This window comes from Natator depressus, chromosome 1, assembly GCF_965152275.1.
Source record: "Natator depressus isolate rNatDep1 chromosome 1, rNatDep2.hap1, whole genome shotgun sequence".
NCBI classification, from domain to species: domain Eukaryota; kingdom Metazoa; phylum Chordata; order Testudines; family Cheloniidae; genus Natator; species Natator depressus.
Genome location: NC_134234.1, coordinates 137,539,899 through 137,564,659, shown reverse-complemented (window position 1 = coordinate 137,564,659; position 24,761 = coordinate 137,539,899). Strand labels below are relative to the sequence as shown.

The window sequence follows — 24,761 nt, the reverse complement described above, 5'->3', positions numbered from 1 at the left end:
TTGATCTGAAATTCATAAAAAAGGGTTTATTTATTATTTATCATCATAGCCGAAGAACTGGATGCAAAATAAAACTCACAGCAGCAGAATCCTTCTTGCATTCACGTACGTATTTTATATGATTCATAATTGTTACCAAGCTTTTGAAGTAGCATACAATGCCATCATACAGGCAAAGTTCAACTCGGCCAGCAACTGAAGAAAGTTCAGAATAAGATGTGTTATCTGAATGAACAGAAAGGAACAGTTTCCTCCTTAAATGCTTACCCCATTCAAACCCTGGGTCTATGTGAATCCAACTGGAGCAAAGCATCAAGCAGCACCGCTAAGGGCTTGAGCCTACAAGGTGCTGAGCACTCCCAATTTCCACTCACTGCAATGGGAGCTGAGTGCACATCACCATCTTGCAGAATGATCCATAACTGACTGACTAGTCAGTAGCTTACGAGTGCCTTCCTCTTTACAGGGTAATAACCAAATCTAGATTAAACAGACTCCAAGGGCCTACATGGAATCAATTTTGCCATGAAAAGCACAGCGACCTGATTTCAGAGTAGCAGCCGTGTTAGTCTGTATCCGCAAAAAGAAAAGGAGGACTTGTGGCACCTTAGAGACTAACAAATTTATTTGAGCATAAGCTTTCGTGAGCTACAGCTCACTTCATTGGATGCATTCAGTGGAAAATACAGTGGGGAGATTTATATACACAGAGAACATGAAACAATGGGTGTTACCTGATTATCACAACCAGTGTGCACACCAGGTCTCACTGACAAGCCTGAGGAGAATAGCTCAGGCTGTAGTTACTATCAAGTTAGCAGAGAGTATCTTGAAGATATAACACTGAAATGGGTTCTCCATTCTCTCGCTTCTATGCTCTGATTGACTCCTGTCCTCACAGCTCCCCATCCAGGGCTCTGACAAACCTAGCTATTCCATCTTTTTACCACTATGCCTACTCTCAGGCTTTGCAAGGTCTCCTTCTGCTCCTTCTAAAGGGCTGGCTTCCCCCAACCCCTACCCCCACTTTAGCAATTCCATTTTAAAATTAAATTTTATTAATTCACTGGGGATTGTATGGGGTGACAGGCAGGGAATCAGATCAGAAATCTAGGTATACATGTTTGCTGTGGGCATATGGATGAGGAATTCTAAGAATAGTAACCAATCAGAGCAGGGATTTATAGTGGCTAGAGTCGGGAGATTTACATAATTACTGAGCTGATACTGAGAAATAAGCATAGAATAATTATGTAAATCAGAGCCTCACCTCAAGCCAGCATGCAGGGATTTGCATCACTGAAAAATAAACGTATAGCCGTGGATTAATAACTGTATAGTATCCTGTGTTCTCAGCTAGTGGGGAGGACCTTCTTTCACGGTGGCATGCAATAAAGAACAGCTCTTCATATACCAAATAAACCAGTTCCTCACGGCATGTGACCAAAAGATTAAGACAAAAAACAAAGGCTATCTACATTTTTTTAAAATGGGTTCCCATACAGTACAGTCTGTTACTTTTTTATTTAAATGATGGAAATTACCAAGAATATGTGCTATGCCAATTCTTTAAAATTAATTTTCTTTTCTCCTGGTAGAGATCCTAGGGGTGTATTGAAAGGCTGGGCAGGTACATTCACAAAGTCCCCCCTACACCTTTTTTTTTTTTTTAAATGCTGCTGAAAGGGCTTTTACAGCTCCCTCCCACAGACCTCTTTGAAAATCATCTCCAAACACCACCAGAATAACAAGACTGCTAAGTGAACAATTTACACAGTCATGAAGTATCTCGCTCGTGATGCTGAAACTACACTGACATCAGGAAGAGGAGGAGGAGAGGAGAAATAGCTGTTTTACAAATAGCTGATTTGTAAAACAAATCAAAAGGACAGTTGCATTAAGAGGAAAATTATCACCATTTTTTTAAAACATTAAAAATAACCCAGAAAAGTAAACTGCGGACACTGTGATGAACCAGGAAGATTTCTTAGGGGGTTAATTATAGTGTGAGAAAGACCAGGGTCTATAAGACCTTCAACGATCCCCACCCCTCTCTTCTTTCCTGCATATAGAACTATTGAACAGGACAGGCAATCTCTGTTTTTACTGAGAATACAGAAGTTCTTGGGGAGGAGCTTAACTAGAGCGGAGCAAATAAGCCATTTTTCAGTTCAAGGTTCGAACAGAAAAATCCAGAAAAAACATTTGTTAGTTTCGAATAAAAAGATTTTAAACAAAAATTGTCAAATTGAAAAACTTGACAAAACTGTTCGAATTGATAGAAATGTTTTGGATTGGCCCAAAACTATTTTTTTTTCTTCCAGTCTTTCATTTCAATCAAAGTAGTTTGGTCAACTTGAATAGATTTTTTTTTATTATTTTTTTCATTTCAATTCAGTCTTTTTCAGGCGTTTTTCATTCTGGGTTTTTTTCCTGGTCAAATTTCAGAACAGAGCGCTGTTTTGACATAAAAAGTTGAAACAAAGTGCTTCAACGTGGCAGAAACAAAAAAATTTTACTTTAAAAAAATTGTTTTTTTTTTTAATGGAAATAATATATCAAATTGACTCAAACGGCAAATAGTTTTGGAGCCCCCCAAAATGCAAAGTTAATTGAAAATATTTTGCCTACCTCTACTCAGGACTTTTTAGCCCTGTTTCTATTACCCTAAGTTAAAGGAACATGTTGAGGAAAGCAGCAGCAGAATTCTTTTTACCAGATCCTGGGCTTCCTGGAACATTTGGACAATTGGCCAGGCTGATTTGCAGCTTCTTTGTTCACTATAAGAAAAGGAGTTCTAGCGGCACCTTAGAGACTAACCAATTTATTTGAGCATAAGCTTTCGTGAGCTACAGCTCACTTCATCGGATACATCCGATGTATCCGATGAAGTGAGCTGTAGCTCACGAAAGCTTATGCTCAAATAAATTGGTTAGTCTCTAAGGTGCCACAAGTCCTCCTTTTCTTTTTGCGAATACAGACGAACACGACTGCTACTCTGAAACCTTTGTTCACTATGCTCACATTCATAGTAGGTCAGTTCCGTAAGGCCTTGAGTCAGCAAGAACTTAAGCACTTGCTTAAGAATAGCCCTATTCAGAAAAGCATTTTAAATACCTGCTTAAGTCCCAATAAAGTCAGGTTCTTAAATGCTTTGCTAAATAGGGATGGACTTAGGTATGTGCTTTAAGTTAAACACTAAAGCAGTACAGCCGCGCTTCAGTGTAGACACCACCTACACTGATTGGAGAATCATAGAATCTCAGGGTTGGAAGAGACCTCAGGAGATCATCTAGTCCAACCCCCTGCTCAAAGCAGGACCAATCCCCAATTTTTGGCCCAGATCCCTAAATGGCCCCCTTAAAGGATTGAACTCACAACCCTGGGTTTAGCAGGCCAATGCTCAAACCACTGAACTATCCCCCCCGTCGACCTAGTTAATCCACCTTCCGGAGAGGTGGTAGCTAGGCTGATGGAAGAATTCGTCTGTCAACCTACCACTGTCTACACTGGAGCCTAGGTTGGCTTAGCTACGCTGCTCGGGGTATGGATTTTTCACACCCTCGAGCGATGTAGCTGGGTCGACCTAACTTTTTAGTACAGCTCAAGCCTAAACGTTGATTTGACAAGCATAGTATTTAAAAAAACCCAAAAACCAAACCCAAAAACCTCTACTGCACATTTTCAGTATGCAAGCACTTATAACATGCATATAGTTAAACTAATTCCGTTTGGTGCAAGGCCTTGTGCTGCCTTTCAATGAGAACTATTTTCATGCCAATCTTGAAACTTGCAATCCTCATTTTTTTCAGCTGTAGGCCTGATAAGATTTTTTTTTTTTTTTTATGGGAAGCTTGTATTTTTTAGCCTCTCCTATCGTCAGAGTAGTAGACCTTTTTACACTCAAAAAACAAGAAAAAAAAAAAGAGTTATCTTTGGGCAGACACCAAGTCTCAAACATTTAGCCCCAAAGATACAACTTTGTCAAAACTATATGACAGTGAAAATTGAGCTTTATCATGAAAGCTTTTTTTTTTTTTTTTGGACCAAGAATCATAGAACCAGAGGGTTAGAAGGGACTGCAAGGGTCATCTAGTCTAACCCGCTGCCAAGATGCAGGATTTGTTACGTCTAAACCATCCAAGAGAGATGGCTATCCAGCCTCCTTTTGAAAACCTCCAGTGAAGGAGCTTCCACAACCTCCTTAGGCAGTCCTTAAGTATAACTAATATTTGCTCTTAATGCAGGTAGACCACACAGGGAAAATAAGGGGCAATTTATACCCCTTACTCCTCTGTGTGGGCACAAGAAGTGAGCCATGACACTCTATGTAGTTTAAGTGTTTACCTAAGAAAGGTCAATATACATAGATTTATCTAGGCTGGTTAGGGGAGACATCTCAGACATGGTTCAATCTAATTTACAAGCCACTGAATAGCCAAGCTAACCCATCATCCTAAAAACTTTGGATTCAGTTGGGTTCAGAAAGGGAAACAAAATACATACACCATTAGCGCAGATAACTAGTAGATGATATGAACATCATTAGATTTGCTTCAAGTTAGCCACTTTACTCCTATAAAACCCCACAAGGAAAGCAGATCATTCGCAGACTGCACTTATCTATCATAGTGCACTGTGTAGAAAAATGAATTGCAGGACTACCTTATTCTCTGTCTTGGCCCTGGAGCATAGCTCAGATGTACTTTCTCCTTCAAGAAGAGTGCACTGTACATTAGGCACTCTAGGCAGTTTAAGAGAGAAGAACTGCTGTTTCTAATTGTTGCCATTAGAACACTGAACCACTTATGGTTTTTGATGGTTTTATTCTGCTATCAAAGTGCCTTGTATGCATTTTAAATGAAGTAATCAATGGCTGGCTCAGATGAAAGAGAAGTGACCTTTCATATTCTTTTATGACTCAGTAAGGTGAGGACTGCCTCCTTCTTAACACAGCTAGGTTCCAATTTGCTTATGTCTCTTCAGACCTTCTGAACAAATTGATGTTGGTTTAACAGAAGTCAGTTTCAAGCTGTAGTTCCATGTGGAACTTGAACTTCAAAGGCTACTTTTATCCAAGGATCTCAAAACACTTTAAAGATCAAAGGCTAGTCTTTCATTGCCTTATTAGAGCTGGTTGCAAAATGTTTGTAGCATAGCCTAATACAAATTTTAATTTGATCATTTTAATTGTTCACATTCTGAATGGTTTTGGTATTCCTTGAATCCTGTGCACTATTCACTTCAGTCATATAGGATGAAATTCAATAAGGACAAATGCAAAGTACTCCACTTAGGAAGGAACAATCAGTTGCACACATACAAAATGGGAAATGACTGCCTAGGAAGGAGTTCTTCAGAAAGAGATGTGGGGGTCATAGTGAACCACAAGCTGAATATGAGTCAAGTGTAACACGGTTAACAAAAAAAAAGCAAACATCATTCAGGAGGGATGTACTAGCAGGGGTGTTGTAAGCAAGACACAAGAAGTAATTCTCCTGCTCTACTCCACACTGATTAGGCCCCAGCTAGAGTATTGTGTTCAGTTCTGGGTGCCACATTTCAGGAAAGATGTGGACAAATTGGAGAAAGTCCAGAGAAGAGCAATAAAAACCATTAAAGGTCTAGAAAACATGACCTATGAGGGAAGATGGAAAAAAAACAACAGGTTTGTTTAGTCTGGAGAAGAGAAGACTGAGAGGGGACATAATAGATTTCAAGTACATAAAAGGTTGTTACAAAGAGGAGGGTGAACAATTGTTTTCCTTAATCTCTGAGGATAGGATCAGAAGTAATGGGCCTAAATTGCAGAAAGTACAATTTAGGTTGGACATTAGGAAAAAATTCCTGTCAGGGTGGTTAAGAACTGGAATAAATTGCCCAGGGAGGTTGTGGGATCTCCATCACTGGAGATTTTTAAGAGCAGGTTAACCAAACACCTGTCAAGGATGGTCTAGATCAGGGATCGGCAACCTTTGGCACGTGGCCCACCAGGGTAAACCCCCTGGCGGGCTGGGCCGGTTTGTTTACCTGCCGCGTCCGCAGGTTCGGCCGATCGCAGCTCTCACTAGCAACGGTCACTGCTCCAGGCCAATGGGGGCTGCGGGAATCAGTGGCCAGCACATCCCTCTGCCCGCGCCACTTCCCGCAGCCCCTATTGGCCTGGAGGGGCGAACCGCGACCAGTGGGAGCTGCGATCGGCTGAACCTGCGGACGCGGCAGGTAAACAAACTGGCCCAGCCCACCAGGGGGCTTACCCTGGCGGGCCGCGTGCCAAAGGTTGCCAATCCCTGATCTAGATAATACTTAGTCCTGCCATGATTGCAGGGGACTGGACTAGATGACCTCTCGAGGTCCCTTCCAATTCTATGATTCTACTGAAGTGAAATTACAGTATGTTCCTGTTGTGGTCTTTCCTCCTGAATCTTCTCTGGTTTCCAACCCTCTGCTTCTACACCTTCTTCCTTCATTGGCTGTTCCCCTTAATTTTCAGAATATCTCATTCCTACAGGGATCAGAGAAGTAGGATGGCAAAGAGATCCAAGGTACCCCTGGCAAGTCTGTTCCAGCTGAGTTCAGTGATTACAACTATTTTTAAGAAGATAAAATTATCTATAAACATCTGTCCCAAATTTTTAAAATGTCTGACTAAACATAATCCAGTCATTGTTTTATTAAACCAAAATATTCACGCTGGAGTGTCAAAAATCCATGTCATATCCACAAGGGCATCTGCAACTCTGGTTAGCTAAAAAAAGTGGAAAAACTCATGTAGCCAGACAGCTTCCTACTGGCCCCACATAAAATGCTCTGCAGTAAAAGTCCAGAAGAAATTACACTAAAAAATGCTCCGTATTTGCCTATTTCAGATGATGCCATAGAGAACACCTCTGTGCTTTGTTACATTTGCTCAGTATTGGTCAATGCATACTCCTTTTTGAGAATTTTCCATTACAAATTAGAAAAATACATAGTTCTAGAGATTGGGGGGGTGGGGGGGGAAGGTTGCAAGCAGGAAGACCACAAGAACAATTTACTAGCTCTTCAAGGAGAGAATTTATAATAGAACACTCTATACATTTTGGGGGCTACTTGTATGTTTGACTGGAATCTCACACAGTTCAATCTACTGTGTATATATTTACCAGAATCAGCATTTATAGGATCAAGTTTTCACTACAGTGTATGGGAAGCTCCAAGCTAAGCTTCAATCATGTGCATGTAGCTAGGCAGCACATGGACAACTCACCTTCTAATGTTTGTTTTTAAACTGGAATTTTCATATTAAACTTTTTTTATCCTTACCTGTATCAGTCCCGCTGAGATGAGTAAAGTGATCCAGCATGAATGTAAAAAAACTGGACAGCTGAATAAGAAAAAAAATACACCGATCAATTCAGGAGATCACACAAACATTAATGGTCTCTCATTTTTCTTTACTCTTTTCCCACTAATTAGGACATTTAGATAGAAAGATACAGAGGCACCTTGGATCTGTATCACTAGTTTATGATAACAATGCAACCTTGTCCTCCCGTAAGAGTTGCAACTTTCTCCCTCCTCCTTACTGCAGGCTAGAGGGCTAACGCTGATTCATAAACATACACTAATTGAATTCAACAAATTCCTTTAAAGCTAGTTGATACTATTCATCTTCAGAATAGAATGAACTTTAACTGAGCTTCATTAAACCATGTAAAACATGACCAAAAAGCAGCAGTGCAAGTAGGGGGGTACAGTACCAGCAAGATATTTATAGCTGGTACGGCGAACCGGAAAGAGGAGCAGCAGAACATGGGGACGCTGGGCGGCCCCACACCGGCAGTTCCTCCATCACAGCTGTACCGCCCCCAGCCCTTCCACGCAGAGTCTCCTCCATCTGTCCAGGAGCCCCGCCAGAGGACAGGGCTTGGGGGCAGTACAGTTGTGCTGGAGGAGCTGTGGGCGTGGGGCCGCCTGGTGGCCCCACGTTCTGCTCCTTTCACCACTGCGGTTCCGAAGGCGCAGTGGGAGGAGGATAGAACCCCCACCTCACCAGGTAAGGGGGGTGGATCACAGAGAGGGGACAGGGAGAGTGTGGGGGCCCTGGACGGGGGGCAGGGCGGGGAAAAGTCACATGGAGGGTCACGTGAGGAGGTCACGTGCCCCCCATCCTGGTAAGAAATGGATTCCACTTGCACCACTGACAAAAAGGGACCACATTTTGAAATCCAGCACAGCCTCTTGAAATACAGTATTGACTATAGTCATTTTTAATGTTTTGTAAGAATTCATTTAAACACACACGATTAAAAAATGTTAAACGCTTACCAAAAAATTAAACTGTATTTGTAAAGAAAAGTGTGAGAAATGTAGAAAAATGTGGGGGCAAAGAATTTTCCACCTTGTTCTTGTGGTTACGCCAGTGAACACCCCAGAGGCAGATTAAGGTCTCCTGTGGCCCTGGCCCAGAGCAAGTGGGGAGGCCCCAGAGATGGAACGGTGGCCCCACCCCACCCTCGCTGCCTGCGGCCCCACCCCATTCCACTCTTCCGTGGCCCCTCCTCCCATTCGCTCCTTTCTGCTACCCCCCCACACACACACACACACACTCTGTGTCCCCAAGACTGGAGAAGCTCCATCCCCCCAGCCTCAGCCCTGGGTCCACAGTGGGGAATGAGAGCTACTCCAGCCCTGAGGCCCTGGGAGGGAAAGAGAGCTACTCCAGTCCCAGGGCTCCAGCTGGGGTCAGGGTGCAGGGACTTCCCCTGCCCACCCCATGGTTTCTACTAGGGCTCTGGGCTCTGCTGCCCCATGGCGGATTTCTGCTGGGGCACCCATTTTTCCGGGGCCCCCAGTTGGCTGGGGCCCCCAGGTACAGGCCCCGTGGGCCCATTGGATAATCCTCCACTGCCACCACTCTCTTTAAAATGTTGATGAGGATGATTATTTGTTTGTATTACAGTAGCCCTATTGGGCTAGATGCTGTACAAATAGTGAGAGATAATATCTGCCCTGAGGCACTGACAAACTAGAGTGTGAGAAAGGAAATATTTTACATTATTTTACTGCACTGAGGCACAGAGAGGTTAATTGTCTTGCCCAAGATCACACAGGAAGTCTGTGGCAGAGCCAGGAATTAAATCCAGACCTCCTTAGTCCCAGTCCAGAGCCTTAATTACAAAACCTTCCTCAGTTAACAAACAAATGGATTACAGGCAAAAAGCTATATAAACTTAACTTTTTGGTAAGCATCCAAAACATCCACAGGATTAGACAGGATTTTTTGTAAACATACAAGTAACATAATCCCTCCTGCTTCAGGGCATAAAATAACCACTAACTGGTGGAGGGTTAGGAAGAAACTTCCCCTATAAGCATGTTATTCCATAATTTTAACTACAGAGTTCATGCACCTTCTTTTGAAGCTTCTGATACTGGCCACTGTCAGAGACAGGTTACTGCACTGGATGGAACAATGGTCCAGTCTGGTATGGCAATTTCCACATTCCCATTTTTAAGCAAATCAGGAAATTGGAGAGACAAAAAATTCAGTTGGGACACAACTGGGAAGTTGCAACCCACACATGCAGTTATCCGTTTTGTTTGTGCAGCTTAGGGATGCATTTTTGGAAAGTGTGGCCTTCATGTTTCACCATAAGAACCCAGAAGTACAGACCTGTAGCTGAGCTTGTTCTTCAGCATATTCAATTGACTGAAAGATGCTAAGAGCATATTGTCGCCTCATCTCCAACCGGGCCATGTAACACCGATACCACCTCTGAATGAGGATAGCTGCTTTAATTGCTGCCAAAACATAAAGCGACAAAAGTACAATGAAACACAGTTACCATGCAGCTACTGTGAAAACAGAAAGGGGCCAAGTTTCCACACACCCTCCTCCCCAGAGCCCAGCCCAGACACCCGCCCCCTCCCCTCCCAGAGCCCAGCTGTGGGGTCCCCCGGAGCCCAGATACCCGCATCCCCCCACCCCCAGAGCCCAGTCATGCCCCCACCACCAGTCCAGACACCCGGCCCCCTCTCCCCCAGAGCCCAGGGATCCAGAGGGAGAACAGCCTGATGTTCACTCCCAGGCTTGCATGATGGAGTGTCCTGCGCACTGCACAGTTGCCAACTTTCACACGGTAAATAAGCGCCCCGACTTTCACAATAAGCCAAAAATCAAGCTAATCCCATTTCAAAACAAGCCAATCCCTAAGAAGCCCAACACTCAATGTGACTAGATCACCCCCTAGCGTGCAGTCTGGGACTGTGGTGGGCCTATTGTGCACCCCGACTCTCTCATCCTCTTGCCCCCCCTTGCCCCTGCTTGCCGGGAGCCAATCTAAAAAAAGAAGCAACAAGCCAAACAACCTACAAGCCAGAAACTAACCAACAAGCAACTCACGAGCCAATTAAGCCAAAAACAAGCCCAATTCTGTGATTTCTCCACTGGGTTGGCATGTCTGACGCAACGCCCTCCTCCTTCCTTCAGGGCGTGCGAAGAACTGCAGCTGCTGGAAACCCTCCAGCTCCTCCTCCTCCTTCCCCTCCTCCCAGGCAGTGGCTTCTATGTGCGAGTTGGGCTCAGCAGGGTCCAGCGGCCCCCTAGTGGCAGCCACCAGCCCATTTTTGTGGGAGAAAGGAAATTCTGCGCAAAAAAACATTAATTTCTGAAAAAATCTGCATTGCGCAATAGCACAGAATTCCCCCAGGAGTACCAGTGGAGACACATAAGAGTCCTTTTGCCAGTATAGTTTATACCAGTTCCCTGAACAGAATAAGATATACCAGCAAAATGACATTTTTGCTGGAATAACTGCATCTACACTAGGACTATGTACACACTGCAGCTGGCATAAATTGTGTCGCTCAGGGATGTGAATAAGCCACCACCCCGAGCGACGTAAGTTACACCGACCTAAGCACCGATGTGGACAGCGATCTGTCGGCAGGAGAGCTTCTCATGCTGACATAGCTACTGCCGCTTGTGGGGGCTGAAGTCATGAAGTCGAGCTGTCTCCCATCAGCTTAGAGTGTCAGCACTAGCCGCGCTACACCAGGGCAGCTGCCCCGATGCCGCCGCGCTGCTGTAAACTCTGTAGTGTAGCCATAGCCTTGGACTTTTGCCAGCATAGCTATATTGGTTGGGCAGACTTTTTCCACGTACCTAACTGAGGCATGTCTACACAATCAATAGGTTTCAGAGTAACAGCCGTGTTAGTCTGTATTCGCAAAAAGAAAAGGAGGACTTGTGGCACCTTAGAGACTAACCAATTTATTTGAGCATGAGCTTTCGTGAGCTACAGCTCACTTCATCGGATACATACTGTGGAAATTGCAGAATACATTATTATATACACAGACACCATGAAACAATACCTCCTCCCACCCCACTCTCCTGCTGGTAATAGCTTATCTAAAGTGATCATCAAGATGGGCCATTTCCAGCACAAATCCAGGTTTTCTCACCCTCCGCAAGAGAGTGAGTTTGTCTGTGGGGGGGCAGAGGGTGAGAAAACCTGGATTTGTGCTGGAAATGGCCCATCTTGATGATCACTTTAGATAAGCTATTACCAGCAGGAGAGTGGGGTGGGAGGAGGTATTGTTTCATGGTGTCTGTGTATATAATAATGTATTCTGCAATTTCCACAGTATGCATCCGATGAAGTGAGCTGTAGCTCACGAAAGCTCATGCTCAAATAAATTGGTTAGTCTCTAAGGTGCCACAAGTCCTCCTTTTCTTTTTACACAATCAATAGCTTTTCCCATTCTCCTCTCCCCACCCCCTGATCATTAAAGCGACTGCATCAAGTAGTTATTATCATTTATATTGCCATAACACCTAGAAGCCCCAGTCATGGACCATGATCCCTTTAGGCACTGTACAAATACAAAACAAAAGACAGCCCTGTCCCAAAGAGCTTACAGCCTAGGTAATGTAATGGTTAAAGTTAATGTTACTCTAAATTCTGGTTAAAATGTAACCCTCTTACTAATGGGCTAATCCCATACAGCACCAGACACTGAGTGTTACAAGTATTAAGTGCAGGGTGTTAAACTGGCGAGCAGAAGAAGGAGAGCATTCATTTAAAATATCTGTGCCACTGCGTCACTGTTCCTCATCTGTAAAATGAGCAGAAAAATCCCCCTGTCCCCATGCTCATTCTGTTTTGCAGACTGCAAGCTCTACCTTCAAACAGGGTAGGGACTCTTTCTTACTACATGTATGTACAGCACCAAGCACCATGAAGCTTTGCTTCCTGATTGAGTCTTTAAGCACTATTATAATGCAAATAATAATAAAGCTTGTGCAAGGCATGTGAAGGGGAAATCGAGCCATCCCCAGGAGCACTGTGCAAAGGCTAGGCACATTCTAGCTCTATGCCAAGCACCACTGGCATATACCACTGTGTGACATATTTTTTGAACAAGGAAAATGCCGGCATTAACTTTTAACTGAATTTTTACCCAAGTACCAAAGAGATTTGTCAACCAAACAGACTAACTGACATTAAGCAAGAAATTAAACAAAACACTGTTTTGCAGACTAATCATTCTGTAGTGCAATTATTGAATCTGACCATCACTGAGGTAGCTCTGTTTTATCTCAGTTTCTTTTTAACTACTCGAGTCATTCTGCCTTAACCAATATTTAAAAGCCAGGAATCCTTTAAAAAAGAGCACTTAAAACAAAATTTAATCTAAGCTACTACTTGACAACAGGAATGGGGGGAAAAAGTGCAACCCTTTAATTCTCTTTCATTGTTAACAGAGAATAACAAGGCTAACAAATGACACAGACGCAGCACCTACCTCTCTCTGACTTTTTTGCCCGACTCCCAGTCACAGAAATGCCACATCCCATGGCTCTAGTACAGACTGTCCATCAATTTAATTTCTCTTCATAGTCAATGGGTTTTTCTCATCCAACCATGTTACAAGCATTTCCTTTATGTTCCACTTATGATGCAATGAACCACCCCAAGCTGATTCACTCCTGTTATTAGCTCTAATGAGGAAGAGGAGCAGGGGAGGTAATAAAAAAGAAAGTGGTTAATAGCATACTATCTACCGTGCAACTCAGCAGAGATCATTAAAGCTCTTTATGAAATACTGTACGTCATATGATGTGGAAACTGAACCTCACAAACAGTGTAGGGTTATTTTCCAGAACTCAGCAGCAGTAGCCGCCTATTGCTGTTGCCTGCGTTTGGGTCAGATAAACATCTATGAATAAAGTTTCCTCTTCTGAACAAAATGCTACATACTGGCTGAAAAGCAATATCTACCAGTGAGCTATTGAAAGCTTTCCTACCAGTGACAGGAAACTACAGAGAAATTACTTTTGCTATTGTGATTTGAAAAGTAGTGCATCAGAACTTAAAGCATTTAAAATTAAATGGAAATGATACTACAACTATTAAACCAAGAAAATAAATTTTAAGATGACTTACCTTACCATTTACCAGTACACTGCACTTAATCCCTCATCGCACCATAATGCTGTTTACCAGTTCTTCTGAGTACAGAAGAAGCTCTTTAATGTACACTTAGTTAAAATCATATCTTAAATTCACTTGAACACAATATAAGGTGACCCCTTGAAAAGTTTTAGTAGCAGATATAATGCTGTAGTGAGGTGTCTCATAATAAGAATTCACCTATTTTTACTAAATGTACCACAGCACATTTACTATGAGTCATGATAAACAAAACCAAAGTAATTTTGTCAAATAAATGAACAAAGTACATTTTATAATGCAGTCTTCTGGGTTTTTCTTTGTGTTTGTTCACCGACTCACTAACTCACATCATTCACAAATTTGCAATGTGTCTCCTAGTCAATGAGTTCAAATTAGTGAATTTCACTGTAAAATAAATGTGGTGACATTTTTTGAGCACTACACAATTCTATAGAGTGTTATGATTGTTGGGGTTTATTTTAGCCTGAACACCTTATCTGATCATACTTTTACTTCTCCTTCCTTTGGTTGTGTATGAGTCTGTAGCACAGACTGCATGGCTAAATTATTGTGCCCATTATATTGAATATCCTTTCAAAAGGTTTCAAAACAAAAAGCAAAACACTCTCTCCAGCCAATCTAAATGTGACTACATAAATAACAGAATGAATGCTTGACTAGTGCTCTTTTGCTTCTATTTTACTGTTATGATAAACAAGATAAAAGGCATGAAGAGGCAGATAAAGGCAAAAATGTTATACCAACTAGTGCAGTCTATAGTTACTGTATTTGCAAGACCATAAAGTAGGACACTACTGTTGCAACATTTTTTATAGTCCCAAAATACTCCTACAAAAGACAAAAGTATGCTTTAAAAATCTACGCCAGTGTTGCGACTGCCGAGCTTCTGAAGGAGTGACATGAAACATACTTCACAGAGCAGAGGGTTTTTTCTCATAACTCCAGTGTTCTGAATGAGTTTATCGTGAAACACTGAACAAGTGATGTTAACATTCACTTTGAGGAAAACAACATCTTTAATGCCTGCACTCATGCAGCTTCTTTCTTTGCTCCACTCAGTGTTCACAGCACTGAACACCACCTCCTAACGTGCCTTCCTAGGATTTTCACAGGTCATTATGGGTCCAACTGACACAGCCCATCACATCTAAGTCCTGTTTTTCGAATTAGATGTCAATATCAAGGATATCACAACCCAGCCTCCATCTTGGACAGACCACAATCTCACTAAGGCGGTAATCAGAGCACTCCCAGCTCCTAGGTATCAAGAAAGACCCATACAACCATGATGGCTCTTCAACTCCATCAAACTGCTAAAGGAGTGCAACACTCCACCCACAGGACAAGTTGTTAAAGATGTTGTGAATCATCATAATTGTATACCAGCCTCAAACATTGACATATTCTCCCCCAAATGGCCCATTCCTTCCCATTGCCTCTTTGGTTTTCAGACACCTCTGTGCCAGATGAAAGAGAGCGAGGCAGAAACCTGAGCACCTATGATGGAAAATGAAGGCTGAAACATATAGGTTGAAACACAGAATTTTTCCAAACCTACACTGATCCTGGACATGGTCTTCCTACCAGCCTCCACTGAAGCTGCCAAATCCAACCTGAAGGAGCTGCTTCATCCATTCTGAATGCTTACTCCCTGCATCCGAGCTGAGCAGCAGGCACTGCGAAGGACCATCATTCTATTTTGCTGAAAAGTTCATGCACAAGCACTTTCAGGAAGTTTCTTAAACAGCATGGATCCGCTTGGCCAATTAACAGCCCACCTGCATTCCAAGAGTTCAGTACATTCACTCACTGAGAAGTACTGGACACCCTAAAGAGTCTTGACCCAAGACCTGTGAATCCAACTTATGCCCCTTCTGACTGGTGTAAGATAGGCATGAGCAACTGGTGCCAATCCTGACTGAAATAGCCAATGCCATCTTCAGGAAAGGAACTGTCTCTTCCTCCTTCAAACATGCAAAAATCTGAATGATCCTGAACTAACCCACTCTGGATACTCCAGTTCTTGCTAATTATCACCAGTGTCAAACCTTCTGCTCCTGAGCAAGCTCAGAGAAACTAGTCAAAGGCCAACTGCAAGCTTATCTAATTGAATCTAATATTCTAGACCCAGCAGAATCTGGACTCAAGCCAGGGCATGGAAGGGAAAAACTTTTAGATGATCATCTGCTGCCAGTGGGTGGTGACATCCATTCTCATCCTCCTGGATGTCTCTGCAACATTCATATCTTTCAACCATTAGATATTCCTGCCTCAGCTGAGCGGGAAATACTGGTTTGAGTATACTAAAATGGTTTGAGTTCTCTTTGTAGGGATGCACCCAAAGAATAGCAATGGAAAACTGCACCTGAATCCCTAGGCTACTCATCTGTGGAGTTCCACAAAGATCATTTCTCTCTCTCTAGTCCTACACAATGTTTACATGAAGCTGCTAGGTGAACTTGGACTCAAATGCCACCAATATGCAGATCAGCACAGCTCTACTTATTCTTCACCACTACCACCAAGCTGGCTTAGTGCTTTGATATCAGCTCATGGATGAAGAACAGCTGATGGAAGCTGAACCCAAGCAAGACATGGGTGGGCAGAGGAAAGCATTTTGAAGAGTTTGCCACTAGACTATATTGTAGTCTCCATTGTTTGAAGGTACACACCCACAATCAGTGAATTCAGTCTGTAGTTTAGGAGTGGGGAAGTGGGATACCGGGAGGAAGCACGAGCAGGAACGCGTGAGAGGGGAGAGCTCCTGCCTCATACTGAGAAAGAGGGGCGATCAGCGGGTTCTCAAGTGCCTATACACAAATGCACGAAGCCTGGGAAACAAGCAGGGAGAACTGGAAGTCCTGGCAAAGTCAAGGAATTATGATGTGATTGGAATAACAGAGACTTGGTGGGATAACTCACATGACTGGAGTACTGTCAGGGATGGATATAAGCTGTTCAGGAAGGACAGGCAGGGCAGAAAAGGTGGGGGAGTTGCACTGTATGTAAGAGAGCAGTATGACTGCTCAGAGCTCAAGTAGGAAACTGCAGAAAAACCTGAGAGTCTCTGGATTAAGTTTTGAAGTGTGAGCAACAAGGGTGATGTCGTGGTGGGAGTCTACTATAGACCACCAGACCTTCTTCCGGCAACTCGCAGAAGTTACTAGATTGCAGGCCCTGGTTCTCATGGGAGACTTCAATCACCCTGATATCTGCTGGGAGAGCAATACAGCGGTGCACAGACAATCCAGGAAGTTTTTGGAAAATGTAGGGGACAATTTCCTGGTGCAAGTGCTGGAGGAACCAACTAGGGGCAGAGCTCTTCTTGACCTGCTGCTCACAAATCAGGAAGAATTAGTAGGGGAAGCAAAAGTGGATGCGAACCTGGGAGGCAGTGACCATGAGATGGTCAAGTTCAGGATCCTGACACAAGGAAGAAAGGAAAGCAGCAGAATACGGACCCTGGACTTCAGAAAAGCAGACTTTGACTCCCTCAGGGAACTGATGGGCAAGATCCCCTGGGAGAATAACATGAGGGGGAAGGGAGTCCAGGAGAGCTGGCTGTATTTTAAAGAATCCTTATTGAGGTTACAGGGACAAACCATCCCGGTGTGTAGAAAGAATAGTAAATATGGCAGGCGACCAGCTTGGCTTAACAGTGAAATCCTTGCTGATCTTAAATACAAAAAAGAAGCTTACAAGAAGTGGAAGATTGGACAAATGACCAGGGATGAGTATAAAAATGCTCGGGCATGCAGGAGTGAAATCAGGAAGGCCAAATCACACCTGGAGTTGCAGCTAGCAAGAGATGTTAAGAGTAACAAGAAGGGTTTCTTCAGATATGTTAGCAACAAGAAGAAAGTCAAGGAAAGTGTGGGCCCCTTACTGAAGGAGGGAGGCAACCTAGTGACAGAGGATGTGGAAAAAGCTAATGTACTCAATGCTTTTTTTGCCTCTGTCTTCACAAACAAGGTCAGCTCCCAGACTACTGCACTGGGCAGCACAGCATGGGGAGGAGGTGACCAGCCCTCTGTGGAGAAAGAAGTGGTTCGGGACTATTTAGAAAAGCTGGACATGCACAAGTCCATGGGGCCAGATGCGTTGCATCCGAGAGTGCTAAAGATGATCATAATGGTCCCTTCTGACCTAAATATCTATGAATCTATAAAGCAGCTGGCGGATGTGATTGCAGAGCCATTGGCCATTATCTTTGAAAACTCATGGCGATCGGGGGAAGTCCCGGACGACTGGAAAAAGGCTAATGTAGTGCCCGTCTTTTAAAAAGGGAAGAAGGAGGATCCTGGGAACTACAGGCCAGTCAGCCTCACCTCAGTCCCTGGAAAAGTCATGGAGCAGGTCCTCAAGGAATCAATTCTGAAGTACTTAGAGGAGAGGAAAGTGATCAGGAACAGTCAGCATGGATTCACCAAGGGCAAGTCATGCCTGACTAATCTAATTGCCTTCTATGACGAGATAACTGGTTCTGTGGATGAAGGGAAAGCAGTGGACGTGTTGTTCCTTGACTTTAGCAAAGCTTTTGACACTATCTCCCACAGTATTCTTGCCAGCAAGTTAAAGAAGTATGGGCTAGATGAATGGACTATAAGGTGGATAGAAAGCTGGCTAGATTGTCGGGCTCAACGGGTAGTGATCAATGGCTCCGTGTCCAGTTGGCAGCCAGTATCAAGTGGAGTGCCCCAAGGGTAGGTCCTCAGGCCGGTTTTGTTCAATATCTTCATAAATGATCTGGAGGATGGTGTGGATTTTGGGATGTATAAGTAGGGGCATTGCCAGCAGATCGAGGGGCGTGATTGTTCCCCTCTATTTGACACTGGTGAGGCCTCATCTGGAGTACTGTGTCCAGTTTTGGGCCCCACACTACAAGAAGGATGTGGAAAAATTGGAAAGAGTCAAGCGGAGGGCAACAAAAAAGATTTGGGGACTGGAACACATGAGTTATGAGGAGAGGCTGAGCGAACTGGGGATGTTTAGTCTACAGAAGAGAAGAATGAGCGGGGATTTGATAGCTGCTTTCAACTACCTGAAGGGGGGTTCCAAAGAGGACGGCTCTAGACTGTTCTCAGTGGTAACAGATGGCAGAACAAGGAGTAATGGTCTCAAGTTGCAGTGGGGGAGATTTAGGTTGGATATTAGGAAAAACTTTTTCACTAGGAGGGTGGTGAAACACTGGAATGCATTACCTAGGGAGGTGGTGGAATCTCCTTCCTTAGAAGTTTTTAAGGTCAGGCTTGACAAAGCCCTGGCTGGGATGATTTAATTGGGGATCGGTCCTGATTTGAGCAGGGGGTTGGACTAGATGACCTCCTGAGGTCCCTTCCAACCCTGATATTCTATGATTCTATGATTCTATGAGTGCTTCTGGATTCCTTGCTGATGCTAAGCTCTCACATAGCAACATCCCCGAGTAATGCTTCTCATCATCTCTAGTTGGTTAGGAGACTCCATCCCATCTTGGTGAAGGATGATCTGGCCTAAGGTTATTCACACCTTTGTCTCCTCTTGACTGGACTACAACAGTGCAATATTCCAGGTAATGAATCCTTCATCACTTACAAAACCCCAGCTAATACAGAACACTGCAGCACTTCTCTGCAACAAAGGCTACTGTGAGCACATCTAATCTGTGTTCCACTCTCTAATGTGGATTCCCATAGAATATCAAGTCAAGTTCAAGGTTTCGATCCTTATTTTCAAGGTGCTCAATGGCCTGGGCCCAGGGTATCTAAAAGATTGCCTAATGTTCCAAAATGAAGACTGGTCAACAACTCCACTCCTCTGGCACAATAGAACACTCTACAATAAGGGTAAAGTTTGTTTGTGCAGGAGACAGCCTTCTCTGAGACCGGTCTGAAACTCCCCTGGGAGCGAGCTCCCCTAGGAACTAAGGATTATCACAAACCTCACCACCTTCCACTCCGAAGAAGTGCACCTGGCACTTGATCTGCCTTTAAAGCAGTGAGTACATTAAAAAAAAATCCCCACAACACAAAATCTTACCAACTCTGTATATATAGTTATTCCACTGGGGGGAAAAATGAGAGAGAACAAGCCACATATGACACGTTAGTCACAACACTTAACAGGCCGCTGGAAGGTGCTCAGATACCATGGTGATGAAGTAGCAACCTATTTAGAACAGAAAAGGAGTTCCACTGGACTATTTACTCCTGATAAATACTGAGCAAATATTACCCAGTGTAGCAATGTGTCTTAAACAAACAAACAAAAACAAAACAAATAATAACAATTTTACTGAGGAAATGAAAAACTAGGACTTTCCTGTTTCAAAAGGAGTTTCTAGGATACTAGTAAATCATATGAAAAAGCAGGACATAGGGTAGTTAGCATTCTAGCTGCTGTTTTTAAAGAAAACATGCTTCCATAAGGCAGACGATAGAACAACTTTTGGGACAATAAGGGTAAGCAGGTTTCCTGGGGAATCTCTGGGGAGCGGTTAATGCAAAGTGCACAACCCCAGTTATGCAAAACCCCAGACTTTTGAAGCTACGTCCTGAGGAAAGGGCCACTGACTAGGTGATTATCTGTTCCCAGAGCCTGGAGATACATTCTAGGCCTGAGCTCTATAAAGAAACAGCTGAACTGTCCAATCAGGATGTGGAAAGACTGACACCTACCAACGTCCTATATTGGAGCTGGTGTGGCCTCTGGTAAGCATCTAACATGCAAGTAGGTTCTTTTATTGATTTTTTATGTTGTCTCTGTAATGGTTTTACCCTAAGAATAAATGCAGTTTTCTTTGTGAAGGCTGGCTGTTAACTGGTATACACTGTTGAAGTGTATACACCAAAACTAAAGCACGCAAACTAGTGGGCACATTTGAAAACTCATGTTTGACTTTTAATGAAATTAGATGGCAAGGCTTTTAGGGCAGGGAGTGCACCTGTTTTATAAAAAACAGCATATATTCGCAGCACTATATTAGTTATGATATAAGCTGATGAGCCCGTGGGCTGCCAGATATAAGACAGAGCAGGCCTGAGGATCCAAAAGCCATACAAATGAAAGCCACTAGCCTATTACCTCTCACTCTTCCCCTATAACCAGGGCTTAATTTTTGCCAGGGCGTAGCCCTGGCATCTCTAGGCTTGGCAGTTCACAGCCCCGGCACCTCTGGGCTTGGCAGTTCATAGCCCCAGTGCCTCTGGGCTTGATGTGTCAGTTATGAAAATAAAAAAAAAATTGCTTGAGCCCCAGCACCTCTGTCATTACAAATTAAGCACTGCCTATCACTGTTGTCCTGCGTGTTCCTTCTGTTTCTTCCTCACTTTCATAAATGAAGATTGAAGATTTGTACTGGTTTTTATCAGGACAGGATCCCTGCTGGGATGCAGCTTAATTTATGCTACATTGTACTTCCCCTGCAGGTTGTTTCAGTGGGCATTCCCACTGTGCAAGTCCTCTCCTTTCTCTCTCCCATTCCTATCTGTATTTCTATTACAGGGTATTTATGACGTCCTTCAATAACATTTGTTAGAAAAACATTTGTGGTTTGATGAATTATGAGAGGGAGATGGATTTTCTAGGAGCATCTGAGGGTGTAAATTTCTCATTAGAGGTCTGGCTTTGGCACTGCTTATATTTTGATTCATTAAACATTCCACCAGTGCTTGTGGAAGACTACTTCAGTTAGAGTTTTTTCCATGGAATTGAGGACTAGTGTACACATAAATGATAGGCTTGATCTTGATAGGATAAAATTTATAACATCTGGAAACCTTTCCTGAAATCTGTTCTAAGAGAGGCTAAATAAGACACTGGAGATTCAGGATATTATCTGTCTAGGTACTTACAGTATATGGCCCTCATCACTGTTGTACCTTAACCCCTGAAAAATACCTGTTTATCAAGGAAATTATACCACGTCCAACGCTGTGACATTTGAGCACTTCTGTGTAGTATAGCACCTCTTGTTGAGACCCTTGTAGATGATATTGTTTATTGACATATTGTTTATTATCAAACCATACTACTAAGTGATATTTCCTGGAGCCTGGTGGGATAGACATGGTGAAATTAGGAGTAATTTTATTTTATTTTTCTTAGGGGTTGGAATAAAATGAAATCCTAGTGGTTCACTGAAAGAAAATCATCACTATAATCCTTTGTGTTGCACAGTGTTAATTTACTCAAATTTTTCTATGTAACTATGATTAAGCCTTCTGGCTCTGTAACATTACCTCTTTTTATTGTTTTGTATAGTATTTGCATCCACTATACTAGTCAGTGGCTATTTCATCTAGTGGTATGCGGTGCCAAAACCTGGGATTAGACCAACCATGAACTTCAGGAGGATCTGGATCCAAACTTCAGGCTCCAGGACCCATCTCTTGCACATTTTATGCATGTAACCCACTTGTTATGAATAAGTAATTTTAAAAAGCATTTAACATTTTTTAAACAGGACTTTTAAAAATAGTTAAGAAAATACATTGGGTGATGGGATATTCATAAGAGAAACCTCTCATGTATCCACTATAGATGCTATTGCCCTTGGAGAAACCTACACATATTGCCACAGTTTAAGAGAAGAATACTATTATTACCTGATTCATGGTCCATTTTGATCAATTTCACAGTCATGGGATTTAAAAAATTGTAAATTTCATGATTTCAGCTATTTAAATCTGAAATTTCATGGTTTTGTAACTGTAGGGGTCCTGACCCAAAAAGGATTGGGGGGGGGGGGGGAGTTGCAAGGTTATTGTAGGGGGGTTTGCAGTACTGCTACTCTTACTCCTGTGTTGCTGCTGGAGGCGGCGCTGCCTGCAGAGCTGGGCCCTCAGTCAGCCACCGCCACTCTTTTGATGCCCAGCTCTGAAGGCAGCAGCACAGAAGCATGGCATGGCATGGTAGGGCATTGCCACCCTTACTTGGCATGGCAGCAGCTGCCGCGCTCTGACTGCCCAGCTCTGAAGGCAGCAATGCAGAAGTAAGGGTGGCAATACTGTGACCCCCCTAAAAAACCTTGCAACCCTCCTGAAACTCCCTTTTGGGTCAGAGCACCCAATTTGAGAAATACTGCTTTCCCACTAGACCAGATTTCACAGGGGGAGACCAGATTTCCCGGTCCATGACACGTTTTTCATGGTCTTGAATTTGGTAGAGCCCTATCTATAATCAAGATTGAAGAAAACCTGCAATAAGTCATTTATGGCTTGATTCTGCATATTGTTAAACACACTCAAATTCCCTTTGGTTTAATGGAAGTTGAAGGTGCTCAGAACTTCAGAAGATTACATCCTTAAAATCAACAGTGATGTACCTGAGAACGATGACTTTTAAGTTAAGAAGAAGAGGATGTAAACAATAGCCTATGAAGAGCAATAAGTATTTTATCTACTGATTCTTTATCTGATAAGGTCTACTATACAAGACATGATTAGCATCTCTATTTAAGTGATCTGCAGTGACTATATATGTGAATGGAAAATACCAGTACTTTCTGTTCAATATATCGTAAATAAAAATAAATATTTCATGTAACAGCCAGTTAATTTCTTGAGCCTGTTTAGGGATAGGAAGCTAGGGTCAATATTGAATTGACTGAACTATTTCTGTGCATTGCTATGGGTGATGCATCTCAAAGACCAGGCCAGGAACCAATCGGGAACAAATGTAGTAAGCTATCTGAAAGCCAATAAAGTCAACACCAAATTCCTATGGATCGTGGAAAGTATAGTATTTTTGCTAACAAAAAATTAAGTGTAATATGTTCCAAAACTTCAGATCACAAAGCACTCTGTTCTCATCTACTCAGAACTTCTGGATAGCTGGTCCAATCAATTTTAAACTTTTTAAGATGAACCATCCTGATTTTTATCACAGCAGTAAGCAAAATAATCTATATTACCATACACATCCTGTCATTCACTGCACAAAGCTGTGATGCAGTTAATTTGCTTTTTTTAAAAGTGAATTAAAAGTGATCTTAACCCCTTCCCCTCAAAGAAATTACCTGTTTTCTTCTGCTGCAGCAATGCAGAGGGCTTCCACAAAAGTGTCTTCAGGAGAATAAAAAAGCAGTCTCTTTTTGGAACCAGACAACATGACAGGGGTGCAGATCTGAAGGAGAATAGGTACTCTGGTTCCCTTTAGGGCTCTGAGGCTCACAGACTGCAATACTGGTGCCCTCCTTGCACTTACACAGCTTCCTGTGAGGAAATCTTTTAAGCCCTGCTTAAAAAATGAATACAATAACACAAAGAGCTGCTTTCCATCTTCCAGCTTATTATGGGACCACAGGGCTGCAGACACAGAGCTAAACTGTATGGATGCTGTTGTTGGAGCTGTGTTGTCACTATGCTCCCTGAATCTCAAACGGAGAAAGGATGTGCCGAAGTTATCTGCTTCAAATCTGAAGTCACATGATCACTTTCCAGACCAGCCATTGCACAGTGACTATGAAACAACAATTTGCATCTGAGCAGCACTAGTACACAGAATATAACAGGGCGCTTAGGTCCTCCTATGCCGTGAGCACCAATGTAAGGTCCCAGATAGAGACACAGACTGCTAACTGCATTTAGCAGTATAACATTGTGTCTATCAGTTAGTGCTGGAATATTTTAGAAAACAATTATACTTTGTTATTGTGAGGCACTCAACAACTATGTTGAGGAACTTCACAGAAATGCCTTTAAACTAAATACATTCAGTAAGCTAAATACATGCACTGTTTAGAGTGTTTAGCATTGTTTCCCCAACCCAGGCAGAGTGGGGAAATCAGATACGGTCAGAGATGCACATGTGGGGCAAGTGGGGGCATGGTAGGACACATCATCCCCAATTCTACATGAACTTGCTACAAGCTGAGGCTTTATTAACAGCCTCAGGTTTATTAACTCCTGAGCTGAGCAAATCTCCGCTTCAAAATCCACCTTTAAAGAGTGTGGGAAGGTGTGCTGGGGGGCATTCCAGAAGCAGCCGTACCAAAAGAAGCCCTTTCAGCCTAGAGAATTGTAGGAGGCTAGGAGGGAGCACACTGCATTTGGTAGATCCTCAAGGTCTGCTTAGTTTCAGAGTAACAGCCGTGTTAGTCTGTATTCGCAAAAAGAAAAGGAGGACTTGTGGCACCTTAGAGACTAAGTGAGCTGTAGCTCACGAAAGCTTATGCTCAAATAAATTGGTTAGTCTCTAAGGTGCCACAAGGTCTGCTAGGATCTCAGGAGGCCAAATCCCCTGCTGCTTCCAGAGAAGGGCGTCAAACCCTCCTCCCTGCTCTGAATAAGGAATTCAGAGGAAACTCTGCAGGTT

The 24,761-nt window shown here is 43.0% G+C and overlaps 1 protein-coding gene across 2 annotated transcripts in view; it reads right to left on the bottom strand.

Annotated features, from left to right (window-relative positions):
• Positions 1–24,761, bottom strand: part of PPEF1 (protein phosphatase with EF-hand domain 1) — a 65,598-nt gene that overhangs the window by 29,704 nt on the left and 11,133 nt on the right. The window contains exons 1-4 of one of the 2 annotated variants that reach the window (XM_074946096.1): positions 23,464–23,832; positions 12,796–12,991; positions 9,659–9,786; positions 7,306–7,366 (exon numbers count right to left, since the gene is read on the bottom strand). In XM_074946096.1, coding sequence (XP_074802197.1) covers positions 7,306–7,366; positions 9,659–9,786; positions 12,796–12,847 — 241 coding nt within the window. In that variant the 5' untranslated portion in view covers positions 12,848–12,991; positions 23,464–23,832. Of the gene's footprint in view, positions 1–7,305; positions 7,367–9,658; positions 9,787–12,795; positions 12,992–23,463; positions 23,833–24,761 lie in introns of those variants that run through there. The other variant, XM_074946085.1, reaches the window with a different exon arrangement.